The sequence below is a fragment of the Odocoileus virginianus genome, chromosome 10, assembly GCF_023699985.2.
Source record: "Odocoileus virginianus isolate 20LAN1187 ecotype Illinois chromosome 10, Ovbor_1.2, whole genome shotgun sequence".
Lineage (NCBI taxonomy): Eukaryota > Metazoa > Chordata > Mammalia > Artiodactyla > Cervidae > Odocoileus > Odocoileus virginianus.
Genome location: NC_069683.1, coordinates 68,407,207 through 68,420,242, shown reverse-complemented (window position 1 = coordinate 68,420,242; position 13,036 = coordinate 68,407,207). Strand labels below are relative to the sequence as shown.

The 13,036-nt window shown below is 41.1% G+C and overlaps 1 protein-coding gene across 1 annotated transcript; it reads left to right on the top strand.

The window, feature by feature from the left end:
- The first annotated feature begins 425 nt into the window (after positions 1 to 425).
- On the top strand, positions 426 to 10,038 carry MMP7 (matrix metallopeptidase 7). The gene is made up of 6 exons (XM_020883405.2): positions 426 to 551; positions 3,412 to 3,638; positions 3,724 to 3,872; positions 5,589 to 5,717; positions 7,480 to 7,641; positions 9,764 to 10,038. Exons 1-6 carry the CDS (start codon positions 444 to 446, stop codon positions 9,790 to 9,792), a joined length of 804 nt encoding a protein of 267 aa, XP_020739064.1. The 5' UTR covers positions 426 to 443; the 3' UTR covers positions 9,793 to 10,038.
- Positions 10,039 to 13,036: the final 2,998 nt, after the last annotated feature.

Below are 13,036 nucleotides of genomic sequence, written 5' to 3'. Positions count from 1 at the left end.
GAAAAGCCTGCGCACCGCAGCCGGAGAGTAGCCCCCACTGGCTGCAGCCAGAGAAAACCCTGCGCAGCAACAAAGACCCAGCACAGCCAGAAATGAATGCTCAAATAGAGGCTTTAAAAATGAAAAAGAAAAAAAAAAGTAGCAACTTGATTCTGGCAAAGAAAATGTGTCTTCTCATGGGTTAAATTTATACAGAAGACAAGTGGGGAAAAAAACCCTTTGAAGGACAAATCCATCGTGCTTCCTGCCAAAAAGGGCATAATACTTCCTCGTTGTCATTAATGAAAGATAACACACGCTTTTCAAAGTTCCGTAAGACGTTCCAAACAAAGAAAACACTGAAATGAGTCACCTGTTTCCCCATTCAAGGTTAAGAAGCCATATAAATTTCTCCAGCCTCCGGCACAGAACACCAAATGCCCTGTAAGCGCGAGGCGGCAGCTATGCGGCTGGCGCTGCTCTGCGCCGCGTGCCTGCTGCCCGGCAGCCCGGCCCTGCCGCTCGGCCCGGGCCCGGCAGGCGAGGGCGACCCGCGCTGGCAGCTGGCTCAGGTACGTCTCCGGCCCTCTCTCCCGGGCCGCCACGGGCTTTCCAGACAAACTGTGCTTTGCCACTTTAATAACTTTCCCGATTATAAAGGCAATATATGCTTTAATCAAGTAGCGATTAAGTGCAGGCTCTGAAGCCTGCCCAAAGGGGATTCAAGTTCCACCTCCTCCACTCTACTGCGTGGATGGACAGAGGCATCTTATTAACCTTTGAGCTTCGGTTTTCTAGCTGGAAGATATGATGATATCAATCAAATGGGGGTGATGTGAAACAACATCCCTGACACGTATTATATAGATTGAAGCTTTTGCAGGTAGTACCATGTATTGCGACTTGAGATAGTCTTTTAAAGAGCAAAGAGATGCTGCTCAAGATGAGGACCCTAGTGATGGAGAGACCTGAGAACAGAAAATAAGGGTAAATGTTGCAGCTCTCCTGCTGATAAACCGAAGATGATGGGTGAGGCATGAACTTCTGACCGTTTTCTCATATATCCAGTGGAAACAGTAATACTGTGTTTTATACCTGGAGGAGTCTAGCAAATAAATGAAGTGGTAACAATACCAACTATCCTGTATGTAACAACTTCAGATTATGAAATACGTCCTATATGTGATGTCATTGAATCCTCAGCTCTATCCTGGGAGAAAGAAAAAACCAAAGTAAAGTTGATTCACATCTCACATACTTGCTAACTGCAGAGACAAGAGTCAAGAACAAGCTCTGGTTCAAAACTCATGTACTTTCCAATATATTACTTAATAATTATCCTAATGTGAGCGAGGGACAGAAAGTGTTAGCGGCTCAGTCGAGTCGACTCTTTTCCGACCCCATGGACGATAGGTCTCCTCTGCCCGTGGGATTCTCCAGGCAAGAATATTGGAGTGGATGGCCATTCCCTTCTCCAGGGGATCTTCCTGACCCAGGGATCGAACCCATGTCTCCTTGGTTTCCCCTTCAGATTCTTTACCAGCTGAGCCACCAGAGAACCCGAAAGTCTAAGTAATTATTACTTGGTAAAAGTATTGTTTATAACTTTAAGCTTTAAGCATAAGAAAAGTTGAGTTCTATTTCACACTAACTTTGACTTTTTTAAAAGTCCCTGTAAGGTGTTGGATTGAACCATATGAAATTACTGATATTTGACCTCTTTTTAAAAATGTATTTATTTTATTTTTGGCTGCGCTGGGTCTTCGCTGCCGTGTGCGGGCTTCCTCCAGTTGCAGTGCATGGCCTTCTCATCACGGTGGCGTCTCTCGTAAGGAGGATAGGCTCAGTAGCTGTGGCACACGGGCTTAGTTGCGCCACAACGTGTGGAATCCTCCCAGAGCAGGGGTCAAACCCATGTCCTCTGCACTGACAGGCAGAGTTTTAACACCTGCACCATCAGGGAGGTCCTGTTTGACTGTTTTCTTTTGATCTGAAAAATGTCCATTCCGTATGGTTCCACTTTCTGGGTTCTCCAGAGGGAGTCCACTTGCAGGAGTGTTGAGCCCCTTCACCCAGGGTGCAGATTGCCAGTAAACCAGAGGGAGGTTCTCTAGCTTTAAAGGAAGGTAGGAAAACTCATCTCAAGGATTCAGAGAGATTTCTTCCAGAGGGTGTCTTTGCAAAACTGGTAGCTCTGGAAGGGAGAAAATGAGCTATTTGTTTTTAAATCAGGAATTAACTCGCAACTGTCATGGATGAACAGTGAGTACTTGTATTGAATGAAACACAGTCCTTGGGAACAGGAAGAGAGAGCTCCTTACTGCTGAGATTACTTACGTGAAGTTCATACTCCTAACTCATTTCGACGGCACTATCACACATTATCATGATGCTATATGGTTTTCTGAGGAAATGGGCTTCAGAATCAGAATAGGAGTTCAAACACCCGTTCCTTTGGTTACTCATGGGGTGACTTCATGCAAGTTACTTCCCTTCTCGGAGCCATGATTCTTCAAATGTGAAATAGGAAAGTATTGCCATACCCAACTTACAGGGTGGTTATGAGATTTAAATCTGATAAGCATATAAAGCTCTTGGTCTGGTCCCTGCCACTAGTAAGTGCTTCATCAAGGTTCTTGGGAGGCTGCTGCTGCTGTTGTTATTTTCATTCACTTTCTATGTTTTCCTATTTAGCCTGCGGGACCGCTATCCTCACACCCATTCACTGAGGTCCTTTAAGAAATTTCCAGGGACCTAACTGCACATGGAACACACCTAAGAGACCTTCTTTACCTTACAGCTTCACAAAGAGGGTTTTACAAAGAATTTAGCTATGGAAAGAGCGCTGGCATGGCAAGCAGTCAAGAAACTCAGGACCAGTTTGCCTACTAACTTAAAACATGACCGTGGAGCAAGTCATTTAGTTACTATGAGTTTTGATTTCTTCACCTAGAGAATGAAATAATGTCCTAACATCCTTTCCCAGGACTAAAAGGTTAAGAGCTTTAACCTCAGGGGACCTGACCTCCAGAGAGTCTTAGAAAGGGCTGGGTGACTTTGGATCTCCCCAAAGGGTCTCTGATGCCAAGAGCAGACCTCAGGTGTGCACTTTGAGGGCATTCTTCCTGACTGTTAAAACAAGTCTGTGTTTTATAAATTACACAGTGGGTTTCTCCTCAAAACATTTAATGGGACAATAGAAAAATAGAGGGACTCTTTTCTTTTGGCCATGAAAAGAAATGGCAATGACTCATCATCAATATTAAATTTTCTTCTCATGAATGCACTCTTTTATTACCTGGTTACTGTGTAACTATTTTGCCTTCAAACTACTATTTGGGTTCATAGGAATCAGAGGCAAAGTTGTGCAGACTTCTGAGATAAAGAAGATGACAAACAAGAATTACAGATCAATTACTCTCTTTCCAACAGGACTATCTCAAGAGATTTTATGCATCTGACTCAAAAATCAAGAATGCCAATAGTTTAGAAGTCAGACTCAAGCGAATGGAAGGATTCTTTCACCTGCCTATAACTGGAATATTAAGCCCCCGTATTATAGAGATCATGCAGAAGCCCAGATGTGGAGTACCAGATGTTGCAGAATATTCGCTATTCCCAAATCACCCAAAATGGACTTCCAAAGTAGTCACCTACAGGTCAGTTTTGCTTTGGCTCATTTTCACAAAAACAATATAGCCTTTTTCCTAAAAGGTCAAACATTGTTTTCTTGCTTGCTACCAGGATCATGTCATATACTTCAGACTTACCACATATCACAGTGAATCAATTAGTGGCCAAGGCCCTCAAAATATGGAGTGAAGAGATCCCACTGACATTTAAGAGAGTTAGATGGGGAACTGCTGATATCATGATTGGCTTTGCAAGAAGAGGTAAGGAAGATTCCTTCAGGCTGATCCTGTGTGCTGTTTTGCTTGTTGTTTATATCAGTGCTCTCCTGTTTTCCAGATTTAAAATCTTTAATGAGATATAGATAGATGATAGACAGATACATAGATCTCATTAATGGGATACAGATACAACGATACATATATATGTCAATGTTACTACATTTTTTCTAGCCCATTAATTTAGAGCCACTTTTTATAGCAGAAAATGGCAAACTATGACCCATGTGCCAAATCTGTAAATAAATATTTATTGGAACATAGCCATTCAGTTCAGTTCAGTCAGTCATGACTGACTATTTGCGACCCCATGGACTGCAGCACGCCAGGCTTCCCTGTCCATCACCAGCTCCCTTACTCAAACTTACGTCTGTTGAACCAGGGTCTCCTGCAATGCAGGCACATTCTTTACCAACTGAGCTATGAGGGAAATCCAAACATAGCCATGTTCTTTCATTTATCTATTGTCTGTGAGTGCTTTGGAGCTACAATGACAGACTTTAGTAAATGCAACAGAGATCATGAAGCCCACAAATCTGGTCCTTTGCAGGAAAAGTTTGCCAACCTCTATTTTATAACATGAATCATTTTATATACATATATAAGTTATAAGCAAGGGCTTCCCAGGTGCACTAGTGGTAAAGAACCTGCCTGCCAGTGCAGGAGACATATGAAACACGTGTCTGAACCCTGGGTTGGGAAGGTCCCCTGGAGGAGGGCATGGTAACCCACTCCAGTACCCTTGCCTGGAGAATCCCGTGGACAGACAAGTCAGGCAGGCTACAGTCCACAGGGTCGCAGAGAGTCAGACATGACTGAAGCAACTTAGCATGCACACACATATTTAAGCAAAAAAAGAGGTTACAGCTTTCAAAGGCCTTAAGTGGTCTCCAAGAAGTGAACTGCCCCTGTGGCCTATTGCCAACACCTTTCATGTATTTAGTAAGAAAGCAGAAAATAGAAAATTTTATATTAAAGGGCTTAAGGAGATAAAACCCATATACATGACTGCTATTAATTACTGATGTTTCATGGTGCAAATTTTAGAGGAAAATATTGCTCTTTTGGTCTGCTTTAATATTACATTTCATATGGGTGCTGTGACTTTAGCTGAAATTTAAACTTAAACCGCAATATTGACAAGAGTGAAGAAAACCTTACAGAAAGCACTGACATGACGCTCCATGCTTTTTAGAAACCGGATAAACCGGATATGGCCAGATGCCAATTTGAAAATAAAATTCTCGGCATCACAAATAAAAGCACATCAAAATCCCCATTTTAAGACACCTTGAGCACAGTTCTTCAAGAAATTATCTGCTATACTCACAAAGAATAAGCTCGGTTTTTAAGAAACCTTACATTAAATGATATTCAATTACCTGCTGAATCCAGTATTCTCCACTCTCCCACCATGCGGCAAAGGAAAGTGATCAAATCTAACATTTAGATGCCACCATAAATCAGATGTGACTGTTTTAACGTCTTGCATCAGTAAGCTTTCAAAATGTGGAGGTTATCAGGGATGAGCAGCAATTGTACGAAAGAAAAAGTTCCTCTAACAAACAAATACCCAAACCACCTGTCATGCAGCTGGCTGCTTGGACTGATCTTTTTCACCTCAGTAATATTATAAACTAAAAGATGGAATGACTGGATATAGATTCAGTGTCTAAAGGCAATCACCCTGTTTTCTTTCAGCTCACGGGGACTCGTATCCCTTTGATGGACCAGGAGCCACGCTGGCTCACGCCTTTGCACCTGGGCCAGGCCTGGGAGGAGACGCTCACTTCGATGAGGATGAGCTCTGGACTGATGGCAGCGGGATAGGTACAGAATCCCGTATCTCTTCCATTACACATCCTTTTCAAAATCCTCAACTTTCTATATCTTAACTATCTCTAATTTTGATAATTGCTTTAATTAATAATAATTATCTAGTCTTGCTAATTGCCAACCTCTGTGCTTTAAATGTGCTCATAAATTTCCACGTATGGAAGATGGAGCCTCGGACTACAGAGTCAAGTAACATTGGGTTCAATTTGCTCTACCTCTACCAATTACTCACATTCTCTTTGGACAAGTTACTTAACTTCTCTGAGCCTCAGTTTCCTCATCTGTGAAATGGAACTATAAGTAATTCCCACCTCACAGGATTGTTATTTGAAATAAATGAGATAATGCTTATAAAATGCTTAGCATAGTGCTTGGAATATATTAATATTTCAATAAATTATAACTCTTTTGTATATATCCCCAACATATTTTTTAGTTAAAGGAGAAAAAGGAGCAGAGACTATGATATTTAGAGAATTGTATATAATTCTAGTATTATTCAGGCTTCCTAGTTTCCTCTAGTCATAAGTAACCCACATGCCAATGCAGGAGATATAAAGATGCAGGTTCGATCCCTGGGACAGGAAGATCCCCTGGAGGAGGGCCATCCAGTCCAATATTCTTGCCAGGAGAATCCCATGGACAGAGAATCCTGTTGGACTACAGTCCATAGCATTGAAAGACATGGGCACGACTGAAGCGACAGCACACACACTAATATTAGTCACTATTGGTCAGAAAGAACCCACACTACAACCCAGCCCACTGTAGTCATCATTTTACAAAGTGGAAGACTATAGACAAAACAGAAAACTAATGAAGAGAAGCTCTAGATAAATAATCCTAATTGGAGACAATGCTTTTAAAAAATTGGCTACTAACTGGCCCTGAAAGTGAAATGAATCCTTGTGTTTGGCAATGGGAATTCACCACCATAGTGATGCCTTGCTGTGAAAATCTAACCTATGTAAAATTATGGCCCTGCTTCCATTTCACATATTGCATGTGTTTTTCATTCTTCCCTCTTCCCACTCAAAGTAAAGACACCTTCCTTCAATCTAATGCACCATGATTGGAACTCTGGCCCCTCAAACTCACACACTCACAATTTCCTTCTTATTTGCAAAGCCTGTCTGTGAGTCTGAGGGAGAGAGAACATATATTTAACGCACTTTAACAAATCGAAAGCAAACAGCAGTCTTGCCTGGAGGGCCTGCCCTGCAGTCGTGCTTTCTCGAAACCAACTTTATCTCTCTTGCTATTCAGAGCCACTATCATTTATTGGATATTCATCATTTTTCAGATATTGGGAAATTTGAGTTATTATGACAAATCTTCAAGGTCAGAATTATTATCTCCATTTAACAGATGAGGAACTGAGACTCAGCAATACCCATTAATTTGTCCATAGTTGTCCAGCTAGTAAGTAGCTGAGCGAGGTTTCAAACTCAGGTCTTTATATTTTTTTAAAGTCTTTGCTTTCTGCTTCTGAACACTGTTGGATGATTACATAAGAAGAAAATAGACAGAAAAAAAATTATATTTTCTTAAAACCAGAAGTGGTGATAAGATTAAAGTACTACTTTTCTGATTCCTCTTTTAAACCCACCCCCTCATGAAGGCCTGGAAACAAATAAGAAAACTATGGAGGATTTAAAGAATTAGGTATCTTATAGTTTAATTTTGATTATCTGTTTTGATGTTATTATACAGATAGTTATTTTTACAGTCACTATATGTCTCTCTTTGGTTTCAGGAGTTAACTTCCTGTATGTTGCAACACATGAGCTTGGCCATTCATTAGGTCTGAGTCATTCGTCTGATCCTAATGCTGTGATGTATCCAACCTACAGCAAAGAAGATTCCAAGAACTTCAAACTTTCACAGGATGATATCAACGGAATTCAGATGTTATATGGTAATATTCATGATTTCCGTATTTCCATAAGGAGGCATTGTCTCCTTACGGTAGGCTTGAATAAGAAAGCCTGGGAAATAGGTATTTACTTTGAAAAACACATATCTATCTAAAAGCCTATTGAGGGGAGAAATTTGAGACATTGGATACTTGAAATTTAATCAGACTATCTTATATTATGAGAATATTTATACTGTGATTTTAAGTTTTCAGTAATATAGTATCATTTGATGAAATCGTGGAAAAGAAACTTCAAGGGGCTTTTCCTTAAGCTGCAACTCTTTCTTCCTTCTGGCTGGATTCAAATACTGTAGCGGAGTCTCCCCCACAGGGATAGACTGAGGAATATAACACCTTCTCCCGGGGTTTCCCACTCCCACAGATTTGGCCCTAGAGGAGGAAAAGTGACCTAATTTTTCCTGCCTGCATATGTACATAGGGAAAGGGGTTAACCATCAACAGTGACAATTGCTAGTCATAATGTATATGAATATCCCATGTCCCAATCTACACTTTTTTGTTTTAATCAAATTCCAAACTCAGTTTAAAAAAAATAAAATGATTTGTATTTGCTTGATCAAGTCAGAAAGAGTATTGTGAGAAAGAAATCAAAGGACAAGGATAAAAAGCTATGTCTCCAGACAAATGAAAGATTTAATTATATAGGTATTAAATGTAAGGAATTTATTAATCCAAGAAGTGATGAGAGCAGAAAATATAATAGTAGGAATCAAAGAAGCTAAATAAATCATCCGAGGACAAATTCTTGGTTCTTGGACAAAGATTCCAAGCCAGGGCTGCGTGACTTCACACTCTTTCTGCTACACAATTCAGCTGATCACTACTTAGTATGTTTTTAAAAGCAATTTGGAAAAGAGAATACATGCAGAATTATATCTTTAAGTAAACAGATACAATTAAACTTTTCTGGCAAAAATGTCAAGATGATAAGAAAACACTGCATAAAGATCACCTGAGAGTCTTTGAATGTTCAGAAAAGCAATGAAAGTGCTTCCACATAATAAATAATGTAATGTCCTCAGAGGGAAATTATTCCTATAAGATAACAGATTGAAGCTGCAATTTACTATTAATCAACTTTTCTCAAATGGTGTTCCCAGAACACTGGTCCTACCAGACAATTCCCGCCCCCACCCGGCCCCCACCAAAAAAAAAGATGCTTTGGAGAAACAAATTCAAAAACCACTACCTACTGTATTTGAGGTACACGGGATGTTACAGAGAACCTAACAAACTCTCGTTTAATTCAGCGCTTCCTAAATTACAATCCTCTGTGTGGAACACCCATTGAAGCCTCTCAGAATAGCATTTCAAAGAAGACAGTTTGGGAAATATCATGTAACTGTACCTCAAAGTTCTTATTTAACGAGATGCTGCTGTCAAAAAAGCTCACGAAACACTGACAATTGTTGGCAGTTATCACCAACAAAGTAGAAAATATTATTAGTACCTCCCCTTATATAAAACCATGGAACTCATGGATTAGTGCTTTAAATCCTATGTTTTAGAGAGTGAGGTGCCTCCAGTCAAAGTTGGAAAGAGGTAGCTTCTGGATAAATTAAAGCAAGATTTAATTATATAGGTATTAAATGTAAGGTGTTTGTTAATCCAAGAAGTGATGTGAGCAGAAAATGTAAACTCAAAAGAATGTGATTAAACTCACAAGTGTAAAATTCCCAACATTCTTTTCAGGATAATAAAAATAATAGCTAAAATGCATCAAGTTTATATAGCGTACCAAGCATTTCACATGCATTAGCTTGTTTATTCCAACAATCCAGTAAATTATTCGTGCTCTTGTTCTATAGGTTGGTAATCTAATACAAAGAGAGGCTATTAATAAGGAGTATCTTACCCAAGATCATGCAGCTGGTAAAATGGCAGATACAGGATGCAAAAGTATCTGACCCCCAAGGCCTACACACAGTGCTGCCTTTTTAGCCTTTGGAGGTTAATCTTCAAAACTTGTCCCAGGCATAGAAAAGTGGGCTGGATGAATGAGTACCTACTGCAACACTTCTTGTGTTTTTTTTTAGTCTTAGGATTTGTGTGTGTGTGTTTTATACAATGCCAGAATATTCTTATTTTTGTCTCTTAACAGGAAAGAGAAATTATTCAAGAAAAAAATAGAAACTTCAGCAAGAACACACATTCATTCATTGGATTCTATGTAACCATTCCCAGCCAGAATTAATGAACACTGTTCCTGGCTTCCATTTAACACTTGCTGCCTCCAATCTTGTATTGTGGTTGGTTTTTATGTCTCTCTCTCCATTTGCGGATAAACTTTGTTTACAACATCACTATGTCTTACTCATCTATGACTCTCCTCAAGCAAGATGCACTTGGTGGATGTCAATAAATGTTAAACATACAGATAGATACAATTTTTATTTCTTGGTAAAACTATTCTGGCTTCCCAGGTGGCACAGTGGTAAAGAATCTGCGTGCCAGTGCAGGAGACCCTGGAGACTCGGGCTGAATCCCTGAGTTAAGAAGATCCCCTGGAGTGGGCAATGGTAACCTGCTCCAGTATTCTTGCCTGGAAAATTCCATGGACAGAAGAGTCTGGCAGGCTGCAGTCCATGGGGCGGCAAAGAGTCGGACATGACTGAAGTGACTAAGTACAAAAATGATTTCTATTTGGGAGGACTGTGGCAAAAGAAGACATGCCATACAATGAAATCAAAGGCAGAAACCAAAAACATAAGTAACCCCAGCACATTATTTTGGGTGTTCAGTTGCCCCTAACCTATTATCACGGTCAGGTATAGTGTAATATAACCCAAGACAGTACAGCCCAAAAGTACACTAAGTTCCCCTCACCCTTTGGGTCAAGTGCTCACTCTGAGTATTCTGGGTAGTCCAGTGCTTCCTCCAAAACACGTGTGAATTTCCAAGGATTTGCATTCTTATGGTCACTCCCAGTGCCAAGCTCCCCCCGACCTGACCTCACTCCATCTCTCCCACCACAGCTGCCCTGGCCCCCCTCCTCTGTCCCACAGCATCCCAGATATGTCTCACCCTCTTCTCTCTTTCTTTGTCCAAACCAGTCTTACAGACCTTGTGAGATTTGTATCAACCGTGCAGTTTTACACTGCACAAGGACAATGATTGACCAAAACTCCATTTGGATATTATCCTCATCCTTCACATCCTTGATGCATCCCAGCATCAGGAATTTCCCACTGGCCACCTGCCCCTGCGGGCCCCAACCTCCTCCCTCGTCTCTCCTAATCTTCAAATCTCTACACCCTGGTCCTTGTCGCGTGCCCCCACAAGCTCATCTCCTGCAGTCCAGGGAGCTCTCCCTTTCCGGGCATAGAGACTCACTGCCGTGTTTCTGTGGGAAAAACACTGTCTGTGCAGGGCTTAAGCCTTCAGCAGGACACAGAGCCGGAAAAGGCTTTTCTTTCAGCTGTTCCTCCTCCATACTCCGTACACCTCTGCATGGTTTTCTCTGCAAATGGAGGGATGAATATTTGGAATTGATTTTCTTTCTGATACAAATTACACCACACATAAGCACCCTGAGAAGATCTGTTATTTCCCAAAATGTATCAGTAATTCAAAACTCAGAAATAGCACCAAAACCATTAGGAAGCCATTCCAAGAACAGATAAAATGAGAGGGGGATCCACTACATAGGCAAAATATAAGGTACATATGAATAGGAGTTCAAAGACTTTTTTAGAAACATAAGGGAACAGGTCTATAATAAAAATGTAGAAGATAGAAGTCATTAAAGTTCCTCATTTTGTAGATGATAAAACAGATCAAGAGAAGTTAAGTGATTTCCATCAATTTCATAGTAAACAAATGTCTTGTATTTAAAGCATTTCTTGTTTTTTTTGTTTGCCAGTTTGCATTTTGCTTTGGGCAGCGGAAGGCAGTATCTATCTTGCAGCTAAAATGCATTTTAATTGTTTTTACCTGCCCAGCATCCTGTCACCCTACTTTTGGGAACAGGGACTGTCTTTCTCCTTTGTAGACTGTCTTAGTGAGACATCACTAAATATGCCACATACTGCCGGGGCTGAGAAAGGGGTACAGAACCCAAGCTTGGCCTCTTGGACACTCACCTATAAACACCAGAGGCTGATTTACCCTGGCAGTGGATTTTGGCGATACTGCCTGCTCAGTCCTACACTCAGATAAATCTCTGAAGCTGCTTTGGGTCCTGTCCTACAAACAGCTTAGGTACAGGGCTTCTCTTTGAAGTTTTGCAGCTGACTGCAGGTTCTTCCAATAAATTTTATCTTTTGCTTCTATTCACCAGAGTCAGTTTATGCCTGTTGTTTACAAATCTCTGCCACAGTAGCTTGACCAGCTCTCCTATGGTGTATGACACAAGGGTTCTGTTGCGTATCTCACCAGTCTTAAGTATGAAGTGAAGCACTAACTGAGCATAGAAGCTGAATTTTATTATTCCTATGCAAAATGCCTAAAGCTCACTTCTAACTAGAAATTCTGCCTAGAAAATAAGAACCCATGTTCTTTTTTTTAATTGTGGTTAAGTGCACATAATATAAAATGTACCGTTTTAGCCATTTTTAAATGTACAGTTCATATTAACTATATCCATATTGTTGTGCAAGAGTAAATGTTCTTACCCCTAGCACTCTATTAGCATGTTCAACTGAATAATTCTTCACAAGAGGCTGTTCTGGGCATTGACTGATGCTCAGCAGCATCCCATGGCCTCTCCCCACTCAGTTCAGTTCAGTTCAGTCGCTGAGTTGTGTCCAACTGTTTGCAACCCCATGAACCACAGCACGCCAGGCCTCCCTGTCCATCACCAACTCCCAGAGTTTATTCAAACTCATATCCATCGAGTCGGTGATGCCATCCAGCCATCTCATCCTCTGTCGCTCCCTTCTCCTCCCCACTAGATGCCAGTAAACCATCCTCAGTCATGGCAACCAAAGATGTCTTCAGTTCAGTTCAGTTCAGTTCAGTCACTCAGTAGTGTCTGACTCTTTGCAACCCCATGAATCGCAGCACGCCAGGTCTCCCTGTCCATCACCAACTCCCAGAGTTTACTCAAACTCATATCCATCAAGTCGGTGATGCCATCCAGCCATCTCATCCTCTGTCGTCCCCTTCTCCTCCTGCCCCCAATCCCTCCCAGCATCAGGGTCTTTTCCAATGAGTCAGCTCTTCTCATCAGGTGGCCAAAGTATTGGAATTTCAGGTTCGGCATCAGTCCTTCCAATGAACACCCAGGACTGATCTCCTTTAGGATGGACCAGCTGGATCTCCTTGCTGTCCAAGGGGCTCTCAAGAGTCTTCTCCAACACCACAGTTCAAAAGCATCAATTTTTTGGCACTCAGCTTTCTTCACAGTCCAACTCTCACATCCATACATGACTAC